The sequence below is a fragment of the Callithrix jacchus genome, chromosome 11, assembly GCF_049354715.1.
Source record: "Callithrix jacchus isolate 240 chromosome 11, calJac240_pri, whole genome shotgun sequence".
Classification (NCBI taxonomy): domain Eukaryota; kingdom Metazoa; phylum Chordata; class Mammalia; order Primates; family Cebidae; genus Callithrix; species Callithrix jacchus.
In genome coordinates, this window is record NC_133512.1 from 100640112 (window position 1) to 100666924 (window position 26813).

The 26813-nt window shown below is 34.2% G+C and overlaps 1 protein-coding gene across 1 annotated transcript in view; it reads right to left on the reverse strand.

Moving 5' to 3' along the window:
• CNTNAP2 (contactin associated protein 2) overlaps positions 1-26813 on the reverse strand; it is a 2303447-nt gene that overhangs the window by 1318066 nt on the left and 958568 nt on the right. The window contains exons 6-9 of the mRNA XM_078343568.1: positions 21198-21401; positions 14373-14557; positions 7765-7908; positions 4300-4564 (exon numbers count right to left, since the gene is read on the reverse strand). Of these exons, the coding sequence (XP_078199694.1) occupies positions 4300-4564; positions 7765-7908; positions 14373-14557; positions 21198-21401 (798 nt within the window). The remainder of the gene's footprint in view (positions 1-4299; positions 4565-7764; positions 7909-14372; positions 14558-21197; positions 21402-26813) is intronic.

Consider the following 26813-nt stretch of genomic DNA (forward strand, 5'->3'; position numbering starts at 1 on the left):
GGATAGACAGTGCCAGGACACCCAATGGAACATAATGATTTACAAAGAACATTTTACTAAGAAGCAAAGTAAATAAAACAAGGCCACAAAATATTTCCTTTGGAGATGAAAATACATACAGAGATAATCTTTGCTGAGTACATGTTTTTGAAACAGTATGGACACTGAACAGCCATTCTAAAATTGAAGCAAAACCTACATTAATAAAACAAGAAAGTTCCAATACTTGGGTATAAGAAAATAGCGGATTTAGGACAAGACATACTCTGAATAGCTTTCTGGAAAGGCTTTGTTTGTATAAGGATAGAAGTTAATTATTTTCCAATAAGTGAGAGACTGTTAAGATAAATCACTTTCTCCCCACTATAATAAATGTTGAATCGCATCGTATTACCTAATTAATATTGGCAGGCCACAACTGAGTATTGTCCTAAATATTTATATTTTAGTGACATAAAATTGAGGCATTTTGAAATAAAATCTTACTTCGAAAAGTAGGTAGTTTTGTTTCCCATCAAATAGTAATGCATATTAATGCTTCTTTTTACCACCATCATACTAGTATAATATTGGTCCTATAAGATAAACTTAGTTTTCCAACATAGAGTGATGGAGTTCCAGGCAACTAAAACTTTTTAAAATCTCAAAACTTTAAATATGAAAAACAATGCAGGTCAGTTTTTCCAAACTGTATTTAGGACATAAAATCATTATAGTGTGTCATGGCATTTTTTTTAAAAGATAAAAGTAAAAGAAGAGAAAATACCACAATTATCATAGTGCATCTAAAATAGAAAAGTTTTATTTCATTAAATTTTGTGTCAGTAGATTTTGGGCATGGCATAAAATATTTTCTTACTATGCTTTGATCAAAATTATTTGAAAACATAGTTCTAGTTACACCTTCCCTAGGGTTTTGAATTGTAAAGTTAAAATGAAAATTATGCCCAGAATGGGCTGGGTGCAGTGGCTCACACCTGTAATCCTAGCATTTTGGGAGGCCAAGGTGGGCGGATTGCCTGAGGCCAGGAGTTCGAGACCAGCCTGGCCAGTCTGGTGAAACCTGATCTCTACTAAAAATACAAAAATTATCTGAGTGTGGTGGTGGGTGCCTGTAATCGCAGCTATTTCAGAGGCTGAGGGAGGAGAATCACTTGAACCTGGAAGACGGAGGTTGCAGTGAGCTGAGATTGCACCATTGCACTCCAGCCTGGGCAATAGAATAAGACTCCAATTCAAACTATAGAAAACAACAACAACAAAAAACAAAACAAAATTATGCCCAGAATGAACAGCTATTATTCATTAGAGCCTTTTCAGCACCTGATTTGTTTTCTTTTACCATTTATACCTAGTTAAAAGTACTGTATAAATATCTATTCATAAATCAGTAACTGCTGCCCTAAAGAAAGTGATATAGTGGGGTAAAAGTGAAACATTTTGAATTAAGGTATGTAGGCTTTTGTTGTTGTTTGTTTGGCTATCCGTCAGAAAGAGTTGATGTCGCAACTTGAAAAATACTTTCATGGAATGATGACCCATTCTACAAATTCAAGCCTACTGAGTTTGACGGAATTTTGTAAGTCAAGTCTACTGTCAGTTACTAATGAGACTCTTTAAAACAATAATCACAACTTGGAAAGAATGATACACAGAGAGGGTGAGCAATATATTAAACATTCTTTTACTTGTAAGATGTATTTAATATTTTGAATTAATTCTCAAAGAACAATGTTGACCAAGATGAAAAAAAATGTTTTTGATATAACTGAGTAACCTTCATTCTGGACCATGGAACTTATAAAATAAAAACTAAGTTACCAGTATATATTGACAGTATCTGAGAGTCTCTATATTACCTTCTCAATGCACTACTTTGTGTGTGTACGAAAGCATGTTATCAGTCATTATATTTCTTTTCTAGATTTTCTGCTTTTTCTAAATTATTTCAATCAAAATATTAAACAAAATGAGAAATGGACTGACATTCTTCAATGCTTATGCTGGTAAGAGTAGAATATCTATGACATAGATACATTTCCCTCTGTTAAGGCAAACTTTAGGATCTTGAGCTAACTATTTTCGCAGTGTTGATGCTTAACTAAATTATTTATAATTTAATTGAATTAGATAAAATACATTAAAAGACAGAGGAAATTATCTTCTATGGTTTCCATATGTACTTTTGGATTAAATAAATGAGTATAAAATAGAATTTTAAAAAATGGTTGGATTTTCTTTTTTTCTTCCAACTAATCTTTCTCAAATATGATCAGTTAGTTTCCACAAGGTATATAGAAGAAAATGCTTGAAGCATTAAGGTGTTTTCACTGGATTATATGAGGGTAATACTATGAAGATTTTGGATTTCATATCATTTTCAATTAATTTGCACAGATTCTTGGGTAAATTGATAAAAAATGCTTCAGTTCACTTTTATTATATTTAAGCAACTATATTAAGGTGAATTAATTGTCACATATTGGTTTCCTTTGTTCATTCTATCTTTAATTTTCAAAATAAAAACAGCTTAAATTAGATGAGAGTATCTTGGAGTACTAAAATTTAGCAAAATCAAACTAATACATGTTTATTGACCACTAGGTTTCAGATCTTATTGTTTTAAATATATTGGCTCCTGTTACACAGAAACCTAAAGACAAATTGCATTTGCTCAGAGAATGCAAGGAGAGAGGCCTCCATACTAATATTTTTATATGTTTAGTCATTAGAAAATAATCATTAATCATAACGGAATGTAATGTGGGAGTTTTTCAACTGTGGTAAACATTTGTTTTGTTTTAGTTTTATCTGTTTTTCTGGTCTGTCCAGATATTTTCTATTTGCTGCAAATCTCCCTAGGTATATTTATAAAATACTATAGTGAGAAAATATGGTTGATTTTATCAACCATGGACATTCAAGGAAAAAGCAGAACTAATAAAGAGAAATGGAGAAAGTGAATATCTAGGTATTTCCCGATAGCTTTAGATTTTAATAATTTCGGCACATCTGTGACATAACAGTTCTTATGTCTTCCTTGCATCCTTTTCAGCAATAGACCATACATTCAGGCCATACACAAACATAAAGCCTATTTTACAAGAAAATGTATGCTCTATAGCAAGGGGTATTCTGTTAGTTTAAAGGGTCAGAGTATTGAACTCAACAAATATTCTAGAGTACCTCTTATACGTACTATTCTATATGCTAAAGACAGAAGAAGAAGGAGCATGGCCCCTGCTCTCAAGGAGCATGCAGCCTAGAGAGGAAATGAGTGGAACACAAATCACGGTGTGACTGAAAACATGTCCGGTGTATGCGTAGGGTGTCATGAGTGTTTCTGGCATATTCAGAAAACAGAGTCCATCGTCATCCAATTGAGCTCTCCGTCATGACCTCTTTCAGTATTTGCTACTTCTGTACTAAGTGTTCAGTAAATGTTAGTTTTCTTTGCATCTCCCATTTGTAAGTAGTTCTTCACACACACACACACACAGACACACACACACACGACTATTACAAAGAATATCTCAAGAAAAATAGATGAAAACAGTTACTATCTATCATTCCAATATTGTGACTATTTTTTCTTTGCTTGTAACATCTCGATTTAAAATATCACCTTTCTTTGGACCATATTTATCAAAGAACATTCCAAGGTTGCTAAGTCTATTCAAATAGAAAGAATACCACCTAAGCTTCCACTTGTCATGTCACTACAAAGCCAAATTTTAAATTATCCTATTTTTGGTAAGCCAGTCTTCCTTCAGTTCGTATACAAATCTTGTCATTCTGCTTTGTATTCACTTTTGTTTTCTTTCCAAACATAAGCATAATTTTAGCAAGATCATTCTGAAGTTGATTCCAGCAGTGGAATATTCCTTAAAGTTGTAATTAGTATAATCTTGTTACTATAAGTAAAAAGTACTTGAATGTTCATAAAGTCAAAAGATACCAGATACAACTGTGTATTTTTTTAACAAAAATTCTTTGTGTTTAAATATAAATTAATCTCTTAAAAGAACAGCAATTTTTCTATTAAATATAAGCTAGCATTGGTAAGGAATGTATTTTGCTTTTCCAATCTCAACCAGCTTTCTCCCTCACTCTTGCCTTGCCCTCTCAGCAACTTCCAAGTTTTCCTTACTCAGTTAGCACATAGTACAACTACGTGTCTTGAAGATCTGAATTACAACCTAATCCTCAGCACGTAACACCAGCAAAACAAAACAAAACATTAGCTTTGGAAATTGCAATAGCAGTTTCAGGAACAAATGTCAAATAGGTTTCACTGACCTGAGGAAATGTCTATTTGGCTCATCTTGGTCTGTGTGATGTTGATGTGAACACCCACTTTGCTTTCAGTGAGGTCAATCTCCACATTGCCCAGATTATCTGCAAAGTGACTGAAGACCAGGAGACCATTGGGGTTCCACGTCCTAAACTGGAAACTGACTGAGAACAGGTCCTGGTTAAGCCGTCCGGGCACCTCCAGATAACTTGTAGCATTGAAAAAGACAGGCACCGTATAGGGTTCCACACAAGAGAAGCTCAAATTTCCCTATAAAATAGAAAGGCATGCTCTCAGGAAGACACAGAATAAAATAAATGTCCACGTAAGACCACTGATGAAGGTAGAGTTCTGTAAGTTTTGAAGCAGAGCCTGAGCCTGAGCTAAACTCACACCCAGCTGCAGGGCATGGATTCAGTGACTGGAAGCACCAACATGAATCTACTTGGAGTGTGAGGCCTAACATTGAACAGCAGTGGCTGTCTAACTATAACAAGCAGCTTCCACCCCGGGACTGACAGCCTGACAGCCTGTTGAGATAAGCTGACCACGAGTTGTAAAGTGTGTATGTGTGTTGTGGGCATCAGTGTGGATCACTAGACTTTCTGAAGACAACAAAGTTGCTGCTGGCCGAACACAAGTCAGGGAGAGAGATGCTCTGCCCTATTCTGAGTAGTCAATGCTAACATTAATTAACATATTACTCTGGTCTCAGTACGGACTATGATCATATGTTTGCTATTTGTGAAACCGGTATTTTAGAAAAAATATTCTTGGATTTTTATCTATACACCTTATGTATTTTTATTTATATACCTTATATATGCATAGATAGATAAATATTGTTTTTAGTGTTAATGTAATTGTGGTTATTGCAGATTATTCTATTACCAACTCAAAATCCCATTTAAATTCCCATGAAATGTGCTTGTATCACAAGGCATTCATTCCTGTGGAACTAGCAGTATAAATGGGCAAAATGGAAACAAAACTTCTAATAATTCAGGCTTGTCCTTCCCTATCCATACTCCTCCTTCTTGATATAAGCAAGAACAATTCACATTGATTTAGCATTCAGATACACTAAATTTTATATTTTAGTGCCTAACATCTCTTTACAGATCTAAAAATCTGTATTTGCTTCTAATTTCTTTTATCCTATAATAATATTTTAAGGAATGTAATTGGATAATATTTCATTGGGTCTATCTCTCTATCTTTTTCTTTTTCTCTCTATATTTTTTACACCACCACATATATATATACCAGATACTGATTTCTTCCATTTAAGCACATTAACCAATAAATCTAAGGCAGGCTGTCTCCCTGAATTAATATTCAAATTAAATTTGCTCTGTACCATCACAGATGATTATTTTAAAACTGATGAAAAGAACTGCCTATGCATAATAACTGAGATTTTATAACTGACCACATACCATTGTTGAGGGGATTGTCTCCCTAACAAAATTAAAGATCCTTCCAGAGTAATGGTGCTGACTCTGGAGTCAGCACATAATGAGGGAATGAGTGCGTGGGGGAAGAGGAGGTAGAATGAGTGCTGAGTCAATTTCACTGAAATATCAGTACCCAATATGTTTGAAAGTAAATTTCTTATATAAACACTTGTCTTTGTATGGCTGCTTGCAAAATGTCCTTTTGTCTCTATCCCACCAAAGATTTTCCATTTGTATGTACATTTTGTTTCAAAAGTTTATACTGTTTTCTCATTGCAATTACTTGTTAAAATAAAATATAATTATAGATTATAACCAAACTCACATATTGTGAATTCATAATCTTTTTCATTTTTTTAGTTTTTGTAGGGACAGAGTCTCAGTCTGTTGCCCAGGCTGAAGTACAGTGGTTCAATCACAGTTCACTGTAGCCTCAAATTTTGGGCTGAAATAACCCTCCTACCTCAGCCTCTTGAGTAGCTGGGACTACATGTATGCACTATCACACACAGCTAATTTTTTAATTCAGTTTAATTTATTTTTTTAATTTTAATTTTCTTAACTTTTTGTAGAGACGGGGTCTCACTATGTTGCCAGGCTGGTCTCAAATTCCTGGACTCAAGTGATCCTCCTGCTTTGGCCTCCCAAAGTGTTGGGAAAACAGAAGCAGGCCACCATGCCCAGCTGTAAATCTATAATTTACATCTCTTATAAAATAAAGTAAAATAAAATAATTTTTTTCTTAAAAGCTGTTTTTCTTATAAATTATTTTTTTCATGTTAAATCTCAATGTTTTCACCTACAAAATGTTTTCATCTTTCTTGCAGTATTGTTCTTAGAGTATCATACATGTAAAATATAACATGCCTAGCACAGGACATGTTGCCTATAAATGGAGCTATTATATATCCATATAGTCAATATACTTCATGAGAAAATTTATTCAAAGTTCAAGTTTTGCTTATTAGTGTAAAGTTATGATTACTTTAAGAAAAATATTTATTAATCATTTGCATTGAGTTATTATTTTAAAGTTTTTCATATCCAACCTGAGTTCTTTATTCATTCAGGGATATCCACTTGTCGAGTCATTTTATGAAACCCTACACTCAAAACTGAGGCAATGAGACCATAAGAGCATTTTTAGAGCACAGTGCAAACGCTCCTGACATTATTCTACTTCTAGTGCATATCTTCTTATTGTATGGGTCTCTGGAATTCTAGGCTCTCTCAAATAACATCTCTGGGCTAAAGTAGCTCCTGGTCTTGCAGAGCCCTAGGGAGCCCTCAGACCAAGATTTTAAACAAAATATTTTTTAGGGATGTTGAGTAGTGTCGTGAGAAGGCAGGTATGCTGCAGTTTTCTTTGATTTTTGCTCTCCTCCCAAAATCTAATGAAACCTGGCACCAAGTCACATAGAGGCAGAAGAGAATCACTGTGAACCTCTGCAGCACAGCTTCTGCTATGCAGTGGAAATCAAGCTGTATTTAATTGTATAATATTTAGTTGGTTAGAGATTTGTTAAAAGGGTATTTATTTACATATTCAAAAAAATCATCTTTGGAAGCGCAGGAGTAAATAAAATAAAGTCCCTGATTTAAAAACTTTAAAAATATTAAATTAAACCATAAACAAGAAACTTAGCGCATATATGATGAGATATTTGAAAACATGATGCAGCCAGTTCAAGGGGTGCAGAACTGCTGGGGTGAAGCATGTGCTGAGGTGTATTCATTCCCCAGCCATGAGTAATCCAGAAATACTGAGTCTAACATTCTGTGCTCCATGGATATGAAACCTATCACCTATCTAAGACTATTCCCATTATCTATTCTCAAAGAATACTAATTACCTACGGTATTTCTGATAAGTCTGAAGTTTGTTTTACATCATTGTGCCTAAATGCAAGTAAGATGAAAAACGTCATGATTTTATTGTTGTTCAATACTCCAAAAAACAAAAACGTTACTTGATTTTTTACAGACCAATCTTTTGAGGGTGAAAATTCTTACCACATTTGAGGGCTCTAATTTCTTCCTTCTGGCAAGATCAGTAATGTTGATGCCATTGTAGTTGATGCTTTCCATGCAGCCCTTGAAATTCTTTCTACTGCTGGAACTGGGCTTGCCAGAGAAAGGGATGCCTCCAAAGGTTATCTTTGAGGAAAAGAAATTAAATGTAAACATCCACATTGTATTGTAATAAACTAGACAAAACCATGACTATAGCCAAGGCCAAGTACCTTTACTGCAATCAAAATATACAAATATTATAGTATTCTGCCTCCGAAACTTATGGCATATTAAATTATGTTGTTGCTGAAGTCCCTAATGGAGTAATTTATTCTGATAATTAGATTATAACTTGACCAACAAAAAAAAAGCAATGATCCTTTGCAATTTTACTACCCCAAAGACATTTTATAAATTTTCTTGAGAATATTTTAAAAGATTTTTATTCAGAAACTTCTTTTATCAAATAATATTAGAAATATATTTTTATGCTTATCATTCAAAGACATACTATCAATAAATGCCTCCGGTAAGCATAAGATAATCAGTACTAATTTAATAAGTTGATAAAACTACAGCCCAAAGCGAGGGATACTGTATTTACTCTATGCAGACTTGTAGTCGAATGATGATTATTGTCAAAAATTCATTAGATTTATTTTGGATGTAGAAAATAGTTCAAAATATATTATTACAATATTGATTAGGGATCACTTAGGATTTGGGAGCTCTAAGTTGAGCAATGTAGACTTAAAGATATTTCAGATCTTTCAGATCCTAAGAAACAAGACAACACTACTTACTGTGTTCCTCTGGCTGTATTTTATATTTTTGGTCAATATATACTATAGCACTAAATCTATATAATACAAAATTGTATTTAGTATTTGCTTGGTCAAGGATATTTACTACGAATAGTAAATTAGTAAGTGAAGCCAACTGCTAATTATAATATCAAGATATATAATACTTGTAATATATATCTTTAAAAGTATCATACAATAATACCATTAACTTTTTTTTACTATTAGCTTCATTGAAATGTCGAAAAATATTCTGTGGTCTAACCACTTGATTTTCAGTGACAATATATAACTATAAAGAATCAATGACAGTGTAATATCCAATTATTAGTGAAATTAGGGATTGGGGGTAGAACTCACTAAATTGTTAGGATCTGTTAACTTGAGCCTAGGATACTTTTCGAGGACATGTTTAATGAGGTGAAATGAAAGCAATGGTGAAGATATTTTTAAAAGTCAAGACTTCATATTTGAAACATGAGTCAAAGATTTTATGTTCTGAAAGGTCCATGAACAAATTATGTTCTATTATTTAGTGTTATGGCATCTTAAATGCTTAATTAGTTTTAGGGAAAAAACACAAATTATGATTTATGAGGTGATGGTAACAAAAAAAGACCTCATTTAAAATAAAATTAATTATTATTAATAATGGTTAGCTGAATATGTATTGTTGGCCACAGACTTCATGTATAAGAAGTTAAAAGGAAAATTGAGAAAATATATATCCCAAAGAATTAGGAAACTACAAAGAAGAAATAGAGTGATCTAAAGTAGAATTATTGGGAAAATGTTTTCGAGTTGCACTGAAATGAACACATTAGGTACTACCGAAGCATACACAGTACCAAAGGCAATCATTTTTGATACTAAAATGGAGTACTACGTTTCCTGTCTGCAATCTCTTTGATCAATTTTTCCCCAACTGACCGTAATAATATCTTCAATGTTTAATATTATTAAACATTGAGTTTCATATTATTAAACACATATTCCTCTGTGTCCATATTTCTTTAATTTGAACTTTTCACTTTCTGCAGGGGGATTCAAATTATCCTTATAGTTTTTCTGCTTTCAGCAACTCTAGGCACCAGACCTATCTCATCAAGATGCTCTGGAAAAGCAATACAGTCTCAAGTTAACAGATGCTAACAACTTAGTGAGTTCTAAACCCAATTCCTAAGGTAACTAATGATAGGATATTAGGCTGTCATTTATTCTTTCTAGTTATATATCCTCATTGGTAAAATGAAGTGGTTGGACCGCAGCATATATTCTGACCTTTTAATGAAGCTGATAGTAACAAATATTGTTGCAGTTGTCAGATTAGTATTCAGTTATTCCTGTGGCTCATATGATACATTTATTAATGATCTTGCCACCCAATAACTTTGCCTCTAAAGAAATAACTGCATTAGTGATTTTGTTAGCTTTCAAGTGTTCACAAAGTGTGGTAGGGACTATTGGATTCCTCTAAGTATCCTTTCTTCCTACCCTCATTAGGGAAAAAATAATGCTTTTCAGCTGGTCACATTGTTCCCCAATCAATATAATAAATTATCAACCTCTTTGAAGCTAGTTTTGGTCTCATGACATTTAAGTAGAAGGGCTGTATGTGATTCTAAGAACTGTCATTGAGGGGGAGGGCACAGTCTTGGTTTACTCTCTCTTTCTTATTGCTAGCTGGAGTGCAAATTGTTAGCAGCCATCTTGGAGTGATTTGCAACAGGGATAGAGGAAAAGCAAGATTAAATAGGACTGTGATCTTGAAGATCATGTAGCAGCCATTTGAACCTAGGGCCACCTGCCTCCAAACTTCTTTTATGTAAAGAAGAATATACGTGCATCCATTAAAGGCAGCCTATGTAATCTTAACTTATATATATGTGTGTGTGTGTGTGTGTGTGTGTGTATATATATATATACTTTTTCTGTTACTTTCTGTTGCCTCCTCACATAACCCTACGCAAAGTATGTGATTAGACTCATTTCATATAAGGGGAATATGAATTGTTCACTATCATACAACCATTAAAGGGCAGAAACAGACTCAAACTTGGGCTTTTCCTCCTGTGATTGATTTTCTTCCTCGCCAGTCTGTGGTTCTGCAATGGTCAAGAGAGAGTCATTCCTTTACTTCCCTAGCAGAGCTGTATTGCAAGAGATAACAGCATAATATCCACAGTGGGTGTGCTCTGAAGAACAGAGAGAATCTAGGCCAAACACCATTTTGCTGCTCTGCCCTTTGGTTTTTATTGGCTATGCTGAGAAAAAATGAAGTGAAGCGCCTGTATATATCACCACACAGGTCTCCAGTCACTCTGTAGCTAGCAGCCTGACTGCAGGTGGCGATGGGCCAATTTGCAGTGTATGCAGCTAGAAGAGGAGGGGATGAGATAAACTCTACAACTAGGTCACAAAAAATGTCTATATAGAATTATGTCAAAGAAGTCAACCTGTATTCTATCACTTCTTTCATGATGTTCATCTCTAGGAATTGTGGTAAATATAACGCCAGCAGTACTGTGCTGAATCCCACTCACGCTGGCTTACAAAAACCGATTGTTAAGCAGAGCTATGATTAAAAATCCCATTACATAAGCAATACATTAAATAAATCACATGAAACACAAAATTAATAACTATTCAGAACTTTTCTCTACACTTTACTTTCAAATATGTTCTTGGGGTCATTTATATTGATTGCAACTATATGATGGAAATACCCATATAATTGTGTGCTATTAGGCAACTCTTCCCAACTCCCTGCTCAGTTCCATATATGGTAGCATGAAATCAACCATGGTGGGAAATTCGCACCATGAAAATTTAAAAATGCTCTATATCAGGGCATTCCTCTCACCATTCCTTTCTGGAGAAAGCTGGTTGTCAAGCATTTACCAGCATATCCCCACTCTTGGGGCCTCAATGCCTTTGACCTTAGTGTACCATGGAAGAACTAAGGCAGTATAACCTTGGGGAAGCAGGACGTTGCATCTTCAGGTTTTGTGAAGATAACAAGACCAACTTCCTGTTCCTTTAGGCCAAAGACTTTAAATGGTTCAGTAATAAATATTATATAATTTGTATTATTTTAGGTTTGAAGCTAATTTTCATGCAGTCTATAAGGTTTGAGTGTAGTGTGTGGATGTATCAAGCAGTTAAGTACATTAAAACTAGAGACTGACTCTAATATAGTTCCCGAGGTTTCAATATTTCTTTATTTGTTGATTTATTTGAGACACAGTTTTGCTCTTGTTGCCCAGGCTTGAGTGCAATGGCGTGATCTCGGCTCACTGAAATCTCTGGCTTCTGGGTTCAAGAGATTTTCCTGCCTCAGTCACCAAAGTAGCTGAGATTATAGAAGCCCCACAACCATACCCAGATAATTTTTGTATGTTTAACAGAGGCAGGGTTTTGCCCTGTTGGCCAGGGTGGTCTCAAACTCCTGACCACAGGTGATCCACCCACCTCAGCCTTTCAAAGTGCTGGGATTACAGGGATTACAGGCACGAGCCACCATGCCATTCCACCCAGTCCCTGGGGTTTTTTTTTTTTTTAAATAAATAAGCAAAGCAGTCCCTTTCCATTAAGACAAAAGTGTAGAAAGATAAAGGTAGGCATAGCCACTTGTATTACATTTCATGCCAATAACTGCTATCCCTAAGAGGACAATAGTCTGGCAATAGCCAGAAATGTTGTCTATCCTGATTCTTTGTCAATTAATTTAAATTTCTTCCCAGTGTTTCTCTTTAATACGTAAGTCCCAGGTATTTTAGTCTACACCTGCAGCTCTCAAACATGGCAGTGTATATAGATGGGCTTCAAAGTGTCCATGAAACTGCTAACCCAATATAGAAAGTGTTGTGTGTACATGAATATTCATATATTCATAGACTTCATCACATACTCAACAGAGTGTAGGACCCCAAATCTTTGTTTCTTTGAAAATTAGTATTATATTTCCTCATTTCAAATGTTCCAGAATTTTCACCTCTTCTATGGTACTTCAAAGTTTATTAACGAAGGCTGAATAATTCATCTTTAAGATCTCTCATACATGGGAGATCAGTCATGAGCCAAGACACATACTAATTTAGAGAAGATAGAAATTTCTGGGATTTTCACCTACATTTCCTTTTAGCATTCAGTTTGCTCTTAAGAGATATATTTTTGGGGGGAAGGATAAAATATTTTCCAATAACCTTAAATTCATTTAACGTTAATAAAGTCTCCATCAGTGTTTACATAGCATATTCTATTACAAATTCTTTATTTAGGAATATATGCAGTATATTCATATTGCAAAGAAAGAGAAACTATTTAAACACAAAGAGAAAATAAATCCTGTCTTTTCTATTCATTTTATGATGAGCATATTCCATATTCTTATGTAATTATACATAAATATACAAAACACACACATATATACACGAATACACTGGTGCCAAGGAACATGAAGGCGCTACAGAAAACTAAGAGGAGTGCCATAGCATGTTCAACGTTTTTAAAGAAAACACAGCAATGGGCTTCAAAGTGTCATTTGGACACTGTGTGAAACGCTAGCTTAAGGTAATTTACTGTTCCTGTATCAGATAATGTGACATTCCTTTGAATGATGTGCTGTCTTTGTGAATTTGGGATTTGGTCATTACTCTGATTAAAACAGAGTATCACGTAGAGTAAACATGGAACAGAAAATTAGGATGCCAGTGGCAAATCTGACTCCCATTTGTGACAAACGTACAGTGCAATAACACTCATCCCATTAGTAATAATTGCTGTTGTTTGAGAGTGAAATAAAAACGTACTTTCACTCTTGTTTTATGTTTATTTCTCTGAACAGGTACCAAAGTTTTAGGATGTAAATTTTTAAGTTGTTTGGACCTAATGGCCCAGGACTGCTGTAGAGAAAGTTTGAAGACACTAAGGGCTCCATGAACTAGGAAAGTTGGGAAACTTCTGGCTAAGTAACAGCATTGCATCACTTTGCCGTTCTGCTGCTTTTGTAGGTCTAGTGTTGCCCTCTTCTCCTAGGATGTATAATACTGTGACAAACATCTTAAAGAGCTCACCTACATATATGATTAACAGTTTTAATGGATATTTTAAGGTTGAATTGCTCCATAAATAATTTATTTTAAAATATGATATACTTATTCTTAAGCTATGAGAATAGACTTTTTATTTGGATGAACGTGATCGTTGATTATTTTTAATCTCTAATTATTGGGAAGGTAAAATATGCCTTTTTGTTCATGAATAATCTCTTTAAAATATTCTATATTTTACTCTATTACATTTGTGATACTGACATCTGGGAAAACAGAACTTGTCAAAAGACCCTTACACAGCCATGCATTTCTGAATGACTTAGTATAAACCAGAAACTAGGATTTCTTATACTGGTTTTTAATTTTTAATACTTTATTAGAAATATTACACAACCCTCTGCATATAATGTACTGCACACTCTCAAGGAGAATTGGTGACATGATTAACTACTAATGAAAGGATTACAAATTAAATTTATTCTGAGTTTATCAAATGGCCTGGACAGCATGTTCCTTCTTTTCCAATGAATACTTTGGTACTAAGATTTTTATAATATTTCGAGTACTCACGATTGTAAATTTAGAAACAAAATGACACAAATGTATTAGGTTTTTAAAATTGTCAGTTTCTTTTTGTTGAGAGAAGAAAATAAAAATGGTATAAGTAGTAATAGAATTAACAATACAATACAGTAAGAGAGCGACGCAGTTGCTCGACATTTTATCACAATTTACGTGTCGTCATGCATACCTCGTAGTCCAAGTCCAAGTAGTCAAACTCTCCGTTGGTGCGGAAGTGCTGCATGCTCCTGTCCAGAGTGAGGTTAATGCTCCGCCCCTGGCGCTCGATGACCACAGAGTGCCAGTGGTGGTCATCCAGCAAACTTCCGGTCATCACTGATGTGTGGCCATATATGGGGCCAAGCTGGTTGCTTCCTGGGTACATAGGAGTGAAGAAGAAACAATGTAAGGATGCTATGGTCAACTCTGAGATGCACAGGCTCTTTTGTTTACAGCATCTGGAGGCTGACATTCCATCAGAGCTCTATCCATTCGAGTTAACCTGAGATACCAGTAAGTTGCTACACTTAAGAATACTCTATGTGCAAAGTACATACAAGTTACTGAAGATGGAAAAAAAAAGTCTGCTCTTTTAAAAAGGGAGGAAAATGAGTGTTTTATGTCTGTACCATGAATTCTGCTATATTTTGGTAGGTATGTTATAAAGTCAGTGTCACATGGGCTTTCACATCGGCCTGCTGGGTTCTGATGCTGGCTCCACTGTTAGCTTGGAATCCAGGGGAAGTTGAATGTGCTTGGTCTTCATTTGCTCATATATACAATAGAGAAGATACCAGTACCTGCTTCATAAGGTTACTTGAGAGTTAAATGAGTTTGTATAGGCAAAGAAGTTAATACACTTTCTGGCATATAGTGAGCATAACTGCTACCTGTTAATCTTTTATTACTGTTACAATTATAGATTAAGACCACATAGCATGACCATTTTTAATTTTCGTTGACTCCAAAAGCCATTGTTGTAAAGAGAACACTATGTAATTGTTAATGGCATAGAAAATTTACTTGTTATCTTTTAATTAAAATGATAAAATTCAGAATTATATATGTAGCATTTAGTTTTGAAATAATATTTCTATAGCGACAAAACTATAAATAAAAGCAAAATATTGTTAGACTCCAACATGTTCATTAAGGTGATCTCTGAATGAAGTTTATATATTTTGTTTCATCTATGTTGTCTAATCAAGAAATGCTTTTTATGGTCAGGCAAAATTAATCACTACAAAAATATAATAGGGTTTCAGAATAAATAGCATAATGGAAATGAGAGGTGAACAATTAACTCTCACATTAAACTCTTTCTTTCTTTTCTTTCTTTCCTTTCTTATTTTCTCTTTCCTTTCTCTCCCTGCTTTCCTGTCTTTCTGCCTTCTTGCCTTCTTCCCTCCCTCCTTCCTTTCTTCCTTTCTTTTCTTGTATGCTAATGCCCCATACCTTACATTTTCAAGTACCTTCCTAGAACATCTTTTCTTCACTTCTGGTGATGAAATCAAATGTTGATGTGTGCTGGTGAGTCAGTAGGCATGTATACAATGAGACAGGGAAAAGGAAGGGCAAGAGGCGGAAGAGGAAGAGAAAGAAAGAAAATTAGGAACTATCTAAGTGAAAGGGTCACACTGAGTTTTATTACTTTAAATATTTACACTAGAAGACAGAGCAACAGCCAGATATGTCTGATATTTAGGTAACCGCATTAAAGAATGGCAATAGATATTTGAGTGGATACATTTCTCTGGCTGTCGTAAATTCCAGTCAGTCAGTAAAACTCCATCAGTAAACTGCTTTCCAGTGTAAAGCCAATAAACTTTTCTTGGTAAGGTCACATAGTCAGTTATTTCTTTGAAAACAGTAATGTCACACCTCTATAAGCCACAGTTGATTTTCAAAGGTTACTCTACATGTTTCATTTGGATAAAAAAAGAAAAGTTTGAAAAAATAAACACCTTTAGATATAATTCAACTGAAATGTGTGCATGTGTGTGTGTGTGTGTGTGTGTGTCCACGTGAGCATGTGTGCAAATTTTATGGAAGTACATATGTTTTCTTTCCAATTACTCTCTTCTGGTCTTCCTTCTTTCCCTCTATTAGGCCTTAATTTTAAAACTAATTTCAGGATATTTCCCCCCGGGTGGCACAGTGAATACATGTTTATTATTACAAGTAGAGAATATAATGAAGAAACAACAAACGAAATGCAATGTAAAAATATTTCCACCCCTAACAAAAATTTGGTCTATTTCTTCCAGATGTTGTCCACAAAATGTCATGCACCACATAATGACATTTCTTTCAACAATGGACTTCATATATAATGGTGGTAACATCAAATTTAACACTGTATTTTCACTGTATCTTTTCTATGTTTTGATATGCAAATACCATTTTTTCACAGGTGACAAAAGTATTCAGTACAGTAACATGCTATACATATTTGTACAGTAGGAGCAGTAGACTCTACCACGTAGCCTAGGTGTGTAGCAGGCTATACAATTTAGGTTTGTCCGTGTATACGCTATTGTGTTTACCTAGCGTTGAAACTAACAAAGAATTTCTCAGAAGGCATCCCCATTTAAAAGTGACACAAGACTACATAGACCTAATTAGATTTATAGGTTTTATATCCTACAGGTTTTATTTAATATTATGTACCATCTCCCATACAATTGAAAGTTAGCATAGACACTTTAAGTGCTATCAACATATTTCCATGGTTTAACTTTTTTCTCAATTTTTGACATTGTAATTAATGTTGTAAATTATATATTTGAACTTAAATCCTAGTGGTCAGTTTCTCTTTTAATCTTATGATTATTGAACCAAAATATTATAAGAGATTTCAGATGTCTGAAGGCATATTGTCTCGCTATTTTCCTGAAAATATGTTCTGACTTGCAGAATAATACAAAGGATTCTTTTTGTCAAATACTCACCAACACTGATATGATCACTTTAAAATGTGTTTACTTACTTGACAAAAATTAGTATTTTGTTATTTTATTGTGCATTTTTTATAACTAGCATGGTTGAGCATTTGGTTTTCAAATAATTATTTTCTTTTATGAATTATCTTGCATAACATTTGCCTATATTTTCTCTACCGTCTTGGTATTATTATGTAGTGGTATAATTTCTTATTCATGATTGATATTAAACCAGTAATATTTGACATTTGCATTTTCCCAGGTTTTCTGTGCATTTTTTTATACTTTTTAAAAATTATACTTTAAGTTCTGGGGTACATGTGCAGATCGTGCAGGTTTGTTACATAGGTATACATGTGCCATGCTGGTGGTTTGCTGCATCCATCGCCCCGTCATCTACATTAGGTATTTCTCCTAATGTTACCCTCCCCAATCCCTCACCTGCTGCTATTTCTCCCCTAGCACCTCATCCCCCCGGCCCCAGTGTGTGATGTTCCCCTCCCTGTGTCCACATGTTCTCGTTGTTCAGCACCCACTTATGAGTTAGAACATGTGGTGTTGCATGCATTTTAATGTTATCTTTGTTTTAATGTAAAAAATATTTTGCATAACTAGGTGATGAATAATTCTGTGTGACTTTTCTTCTTTGTTGTAGAAGTTATTGTGTCTATCAGATCATATTTTTAATGTGAAAAGTTTTAGAGTCAAGGGCATGTCTTTAAGATGATGTATCATTACCTATAAAAATAAACTAAGTGAAGTTGCAATTTTTAGTGTAATACTGAATTTCAAAGTAAGTAAAGTTAATAAAAGGGATACAAGTCATATTCAGGATTCAGGAATATTTGGACCACTCAAATTGGTAATTGGCAAATAAGTCAAATAGCCTAGAATTTTTAGCCAAGCAAGAGAAACAGGTGGGATTGGGGCCAACATGGCTGATTAGAAGCAGCTGAGGTCTGCAGCATTCACAGAGAGGAATGAAAGAGATGAGTGAATACAGAACTTTCAACTGAAATATTCAGGTTCTTACATTGAGACTGATGAAGGAAACGACTTCACACAAGGAGAATGGAGAAAAGCAGGATGGGGCTATGTCCTACCCAGGAATGACATGGAGCCAAGGGAACCCCCAAACCCTGCCAAGAGAAGCACCGAGTGACCATGTGATGCTGAGAAACATGCTTCTCCCATGGATATTTGCAACTCACAGATTAGGAGATCTCCCTGTGAGCCCATGCCACCAGAGCCTTGGGTCTGAAACACAGAGCTGTGTAGAGTCTTGGTAGAGCAACTGTTCAGGCATGCACAGAGACATAAGAGCTTCACAAACCCCACCCTGGGATTCCCAACAAAGGTATCTGCAACTCATGCAAGGTGGGAGGTCTGCACATACCCCTAGGAAGGGGGCAAAATCCAAGGAGCTGAGTGACATTGTTCTGAGGCTCCATTTTCATGGAACCTCACAAGATAAGACCCACTGGCTTGGAATTTCAGCCAGCCACTGGAAACACTGCAAAGCCCGACTGAGACCAGGTGGAGTCTTTGAGAGAAGTAAGGACACCATCTCTGCTATTTGGTTTACGGGGCCATTCCAGCCTGTGGGCTTTGGAGAGTCCAAAGGGTCCAGATGAGGAGGAAGGGTTCCCCATTGACATAACACAGTAGCTTTGCCAGATTGTGGCCAGACTGCTTCATTAAGCAGAGCCCTGATCCATTCCTCCTACTGGGTGGGACCTCCCAGCCGGGCCCTCCAGCCACACTCGCCTGCATGGCAGACCTATGATCTCTCTCTGGGATGGAGTGACCAAGGGAGGGGAGGGTTGCCACCTGGGTTGGAAGATTCAGTCATTCCAGCCTGTGGGCTTTGGAGAGTCCAAGCTGATGGGGCAGAGGCAGTTCCCCACCACAACATAGCTGTTTTGTTAAGAATGCCGTCTCTCACCATGACTATTCAACATAGAATTGGCTATTCTGGCCACGGCAATCGGGCAAGAGAAAGAAATAAAGGGTATTCAAATAGGAAGAGAAGAAGTCGAATTATCTTTGGAGATGTCATAATCTTATAGCTAGAAAACCTCATCATCTCAGCCCAAAAAATTCTTAAGCTGATAAGCAACTTCAGTGAAGTTTTGGGATATAAAATTAAATGTACAAAAATCACATGTGTCCCTATAAACCAACAAGAAGCAATCAGAGGGTCAAATTATAACTGAACTCCCATTTACAATTGACAAAAATAATATAAAATACCTAGGACACAGCTAACAAGGGAAGTGAAGGATCTTGTCAAGGATAAATATAAACCTCTACTCAGAGAAATCAGGATGACACAAATAAATGGAAAAACATTTCATGCTTATGGATGTGAAGGACAAGAATAATCAACATCATGAAATTGGCCATACTGCCCAAAGTAATACATAAATTCAATGCTATTACCATTAAACTACCATGGACATTCTTCAAAGAATTTTAAAAAACTATTTTAAAATTTACATGTAATCCAAAAAGAACCTAATGGCCAACACAATCCTAAGCAAAAAGAACAAAGCTGGAGGCATCATGCTACCCAACCTCAAACTATACTGCAAGGATACAGTCACCAAAACAGCATGGCCCTGATGCAAACAGACATAGACCAACGGGACAGAGTAGAGAACTCAGAAATAAGACCATACACCTACAACCATCTGATCTTCAACAAACCTGACAAAAACAAGCAATGGGGAAAGGTTTCCTAATTGAATAGATGGTGCTGGGAGAACCAGCTGGTTATATGTAGAAATTGAAACTGGACCCCTTCCTTACACCATATACAAAAATCAACTCAAGATGAATTAAAGACTTAAATATAAAACCCAAAACTATGAAAACCTCAGAAGGAAATCTAGGCAATGCCATTCAGGACATGGGCACAGGCAAAGATTTCATGATGGAGATGCCAAAAGCAATTGCAACAACAGGAAAAATTGACAAATGAGATATAATTAAATTAAAGCACTTATGCACAGTTAAGGAAACTATCATCAGAATGGACAGACAACCTACAGAATGGGAAACAAATTTTGCAAACTATCCATCTTACAAAGTTCCGGTTTCTACAAGGAACTTAAACAAATTTACAAGACAAAAACAACCCTGCTGAAATGTGGGCAAAGGACATGATCAAATAATTCTCCAAAACAGATATATATATATATATATATATATGTCCAACAAACATGAAAAAAAAGCTCTACATCACAGATCGTTAGAGAAATGCAAATCAAAACTGCAATGAGATACCATCTCACAGCAGTCAAAATGACTATTCTTAAAAAGCCAAAAAAAAAAAAAAAAAAAAAAACCCAACCAAACAAACAAACAAAAACAGATGCTGGTAAAGCTGCAGAGAAAAAGGAAAGCTTTTATGCTGTTGGTGGGAGCACAAATTAGTTCAACCATCGTGGAAGACAGTGTGAAAATTCCTCAAAGACCTAGAGGCAGAAATACCATTTGACCTAAAAATCCCATTACTGGGTATAAACCCAAAGGAATATAAGTCATTCTATTGTAAAAATACATCCACACATATGTTCATTGTGGCACTACTCACAACAGCAAATTTTTTCCTAAAGAAGGCTGTCTTCACGACACATTCTAATGTTGGCCCTGTTGCCTTTAAACAGGACATATTAACCTATTCCTTGTATTATATTAACCTATTAAACTGGTTCATAATATTTATTATTTGAAGTGATTCCTATTTGCTTAGTTGTTTTAAGATAAGAATAATAGATGCTATATGTCTGATTCCTCCACTAGGTCACGAACTTAATGAGCTTAAGGATCTTGTCTATTTGTTCCCTGCTATATGCCAAAGTATAGTATCTTGTATAGCAGAAACGTTTAATAAATATTCTTGAATGAATAGGTATTTCATTACTTACCAACTGTTATATATTAAGAATCATCGACAACATAATATGAGCTCTTTTTGTAATTTACATTTTAAAGAATTGAGCAACATGATTTTTTTCCTAATGGGAACATCCATAATGGAAAGAATAGTACCAAGAATCAGAACACACCTAAGTTTAAACTGAGGACCAGCTTGGCTTTTTTCAGTTCCAAGGTAATGTAATCTCCTTGCTGTCCTTCTCCATGCAAGATTACTCCTTCACTTTCAGAAGTCTTAAATTTCAAGGCAATTACATCTTTCAGCGTTTTCATCTTCTTGTTTCTGAATCTATATGGTAACACAACATGGCCATCAAAGTTGATAACATCAGCCCCTAAAAAAAAATAATAATAACATATTAGTTGAGTCATGTATGTTACCATCCACTTCCAACAGGTGTCTGCAGAGAATAAATGGGAGTTAAATAGGAGATTTTCTTGAGAAATTGATAGTCCTCTGTTCTTATCCTACTTCTTTTTTTGATATATTGTGTGTTTTAAAGGAGGTTTTATGGAGAGTCTTGATAAAATTGCTCCTACAAGCTCTATCACTTGAACATTTTACTTTAATTATAAAAGTAGTAATATAAATTCAATGGGTCATATGCTTTAAATATTAACTTGGGAATCTAGAGTTTAGATCTAGAGTTTAGTCCAAAATAGTAAAAATTTTAAATCTCTAACAGATTATGAGACTTAAATGTTTTATTCCTTAATGATGATAATTCTTCATGATTTTAAAGTATATATTTTACTCAAAAAGTTGTTTTCTTTGATATACGAATAAAGGCACTTGGAATGCAATCTTTCATGCTATTTTCATTTTTTCCCAATGGTTTTGGTATTTCACCACAATTTTAGTAAACCTTGTTGTAGTATTCAGAGTTTGCAAACAATTGAATTTTTGGAAACTTCTCAACATTTATCTTTAGGAATCAGTCTGTCTCAAATTTCTTATTACCTCCTTGCATTTGGAATGGAGAATTGGGCAGCCCTGTTAGTTTCTTTATTACATTGGACACAGATATCTTCACTTTTCATATATGAGTTCCAAGAACAAATATCCAGCATATACTACTCCAGCATCTCAAATTTTAGTTTTAGGGGATTAGATTAAAATAAGGAAAGTATGTAATCTTCTTAAAAATTTGTAATCCCAGCACTTTGGGAGGCTGAGGCGGGTGGATCACGAGGTCAAGAGATCGAGACCATCCTGGTCAACATGGTGAAACCCCGTCTCTACTAAAGATACAAAAAAATTAGCTGGGCGTGGTGGTGTGCACCTGTAGTCCCAGCTACTCGGGCGGCTGAGGCAGGAGAATTGCCTGAACCCAGGAGGCGGAGATTGTGGTGAGCCGAGATCATGCCATTGCACTCCAGCCTGGGCAAAAAGAGCAAAACTCCGTCTCAAAAAAAAAAAAAAAAAAAAATCGAAATTTTGTCACTATGATCCAAAATATATGATTGTGAGGATTCATTTTATAACTACTATTTATTTTGCAGCAGGAATAAAAATGAGATGATATGTATTAGGGACTACTGGCAATGGGCTCTCAATTCATAGAGTGATTCCAACATGCAATGTAACCATTCAGATCAAATATTGAGTTCAAACAGAAGCTTCATTACCATTATCAAATCTTCGTGGTTAAAAATATTTTCAATAGACTATTTCTGTAAGCTTTTCATTTTTAAATCACAGAAATCTTAGTCAAACTGAACAGCTCTAATAACTTTAGAATTACAAGCTTGGACAAAGCTAGCCTGTAGGTTTTGGGCAAGGTCTGGCTAAAGAACTCCAGAGGGAGACATTGGAGAAAAAGAACAGCCAGTTTAAAGCCTGTCAGAGAAATATTTTCTCATTTCATGTCCTAGTTCTCTGGCACTTGTTTACTTCAAACACCAGCAGGAACACTTTGGTTTGCCTTATAAGTGGAGCATACCACCAGATAAATCCCTGTGGTGGCCACGGTAGAGAAACAGAGCTACCAGAACCACATCCAATATTTTTATGTGTAGATTTTACCTAATTGTATAAAGTAAACTGTCGTGAACACAGTTACTTCGAATTACTTAAGATTAAACCTAAGCTTGCCTTTCAAATCATTGATGGCTTTCACAGACTTTGAAACTATGCTGGTATCCCAAATATTTAAGCTTTTAAATAAGTTTGTACAATGTTACAATATAAAACGTTCAGAAAAAAATATGACTTTAAACTTTAAGTTTTAATTCTTATAATCAGCTCTCTATTGCCCATAAAAAGACTTTCTTAATCAAAAGAGTTCTGTTCTCTGAGACTGTGAATCACAGAAGTTTATTTTAATACGAGGGGAAAAAATCAACCATTAAATTTTGGCTTCTGCTAACACTGCAAAGCCAATTAGACTTTAGCTTAATCATACACAGTGTCACAGCTGAATTTCAATGGCAATATCTTTATCATCCGCAATGAGAAATAAAGGAGAGAAAAAAATGGAATCTGACTTTCAGATTTCAGGTTGAACTTAGAATCCAGCAGTTGGTAGATAGTTTTTGCCTTGAAAAGTGAATAAAAGAAAACTAGAAGGGAGTAAATTCTGAACTCTAGACAGTAATTTTGCAGTCAATTTCATGAGTGACAGTTAAATAATAGACACATCATTGTTTTATACACCTTCAGCATATTTTAATTGACGTAAAATATTTCTAATTCATCTCTCAGGAAGTAAATGTTCCCTGAGCTTTTACTCAGGGAACATGAATCACCACTTCTATACTTTCTTCTAAATCAAAACACATTTATTTCTAGGTACAGAATAGCAATTTATGAAAATGTTAACATATTTCTGTCTTACTTTTAGAGCAATGAGAAAACGTGACAGAAAAGATAAAGATGGTTTTTTTTTTTCAGACAATCTAACAATATTAATAAAAACTGGAAGGACAGCTATTCATGTAGACCAAGTCTCACTTTACAAATGGTAAGTAGTCAGGGTCAGCTGCGAACAGAATGGTCTGCAACCTAGATTGCTCACAAAGAAAAACAAAAAGTGTAAATGGATTTTCCCACCTATTTATCCATCTATCTAAAACAAAATTAAAAGTTGTTTTTCTTTGAATGGGTTAAATGCTTCCAAAATATCAGCATGTCCTCTTGCGGATATAAGCTCAGAGCTAGCTTGAAAATTATAAAATTTCTAGAAATAATCTATGACATAGAATATGCACTTTAACACATACTGCACTTTTCAAAAAGTCTGAGATATTCTACAATAATGTAAAGAACATCCATCACCGTTTAGCTCTGTTTCCTACAAAAATACATTAAAATTTCATATGACATCTAATAACCCTTTGTGCTTATTTGGGGACAAGCCACTTTTTTCTTCTATTATTCTGATTGCTTATCACTCCCTAGAATTAAGTTTTCTATGCAGTGATTAAATATGTATGGTTGAACTGTTTAAGCAATCTGAAAAATAATGGCTAGTCAAAAAGTGAATGCAAAATCATAGTGTTTCCACAATTTTGTTTCTAACAATAGCTCAGCAAGCTGGAAATATGCCCAATTCATCAAATCGTCATGGTAGAAAAGGCTTCTTCAAAAACATTTTATTGTTCCTTAGTCTTTACTTTGTAAATTTGAATAAGATATATTGAAGTGTTTATCATATAAAGATTTTAATATTTAAATTTTACATTTAATATTTTACTTTTAAAAGATATCTTTGCTATATATTTTATTACAAACTATGTTTATTACTCAAAAGAAATTAAACAATACAGAAATATAGAAAGTAGAAAGTAAATCCCAACCACAAGAGATCACCAGTGTTCATGGGTCCTTAGTTGGTGCATGTCCTAGATTTTACATATTTATCTATATATCTATCCAACTATCTAAGGTATGGAATAATTCATACACACACACAGAGAGAAACACACACACACATATGTATATATATATATATATATATATATATATATATATATATATGTGTGTGTGTGTGAGAGGGGAAGGGAGAAGAATAAACAGAGTGGAAATGAGAGAGGGAGAATTTTATTTCATTTAATCTTGGTCCAAAATACACAATAGTGGTTTGAGTTTGGGTTGATATAATATTCATAGTGTAGGGAAATTGGATGTTTTAGTTAATTAAAATGTTTATTGATCTTGATAAAAGGTCCTTATTAAAGTGAGAATATATATAATTTGGAACTGTAATTTGTCTATATATTTGAAAAAAATAAAAAGTATTTGGACGTAGCACAGCAACAAATAAGGATTTAAAAGTTACTTTTAATACCGTTTCCCCATGAATTTTTTTCAGTTACTTTTATAGGCAATCTAAAAGAAACAAAAAATATTAAAGAAAAAAATCAAAAAGGCATTATTTCATTTTTCTAAAATAACTAATGATAATACACTGTTTCTGATTATTTCAAATTGTATATACAGAATCTTTATGTATGTACATAGATACAGATATGGATAATACTATATACAGTTTTGTGCTTGGTTTTTGTTACTATACATTATTTTTTTAAACTTTATCTCATAATTTTGTTTTCCAAAGCAAATTTTGATTAGCTCAAAAGATACCATTATTTAAGTGAACAACTTCTTCAATAAAAATTGTGGTCAAAGTTTGTTTTTATTTTCATAAATAAACTTTTTATTTTGGAAAAATTTTAGATTTAGAGAAAAGTCGAAAAGATAGTTGGAAAGATAGAGTTCCCAAACCTTTCACCCAGCCTCCTCTAATATTAAGATTTTACGTAAGCTGGTACACTGTCAAAACTAAAATACTAACTTAAGTAAAGTGGTATTAACTAAAATACTGATTATCCTTGGATTTCACCAGTGCTTCACTAAGGCTTTTCTGTTGCTTTTTCAGGACTCAATCCAAGATCTCACACTGCATTTAGTTATGATGCCTCCCGAGTCACTTCTAATCTGTGACAGTTTCCAATTCTTTCCTTGTCTGTCATAACTTTGCCCTCTGGAAGAGTACCAGCCAGGTATTTTGTAGAATCTTTTTCAGTTTGGATTTGTCTGATGTTTTCTTAGGACTAGACTGGCATATTGATATTTGAGGAGAATATCACAGAGTTATAGAATCATATATTTCTAATATATATAATTTTTAATTATATAATATATATTATATAATTGAAAAATATATATAATATAGATTTTTAATTAGAGAAAAAAGGAAATAAAATTAGACATTTTTAAAAAATATATAATAATTAAAAACTAGTAAATTTGGAAGTTTATATTTTGTGATGAAGGTATATATATTTCACAAATACATATAAAGCATGTAAATAGAAAAAAATAGTAAAAATGTATATTAACCAGTTAGTACAGAATCTAATATTACATAATTTATGCAAATAAATACCAAATCACTTTGAGAGTTTGAAAAAATTTTATATTTGAAACTGTAGTTTAAGAATACTAGAAGGTAGAATCTTCTTATTTTGCAAACTCCACACACATGCAAATCTATGTATTCTTTTTATTGTCACATGTCAATATTTTAGATACACTGATCATTCTTACAAAATTGATGACTCCATCTTCACTTCTCTAGTCATCCAGCTTTATTCATTTTTATAGCACTGATCTCTGCCTGATATATTTATATGTTTGTACATTTACAACATATCTCCTCTGAGACTTTGTTTTGTTCCATTCTAAAGCTCAGAACTTAAAAGAGTGCCTGACAACAGTCAATGTTCACTAAATATTTGTTGAA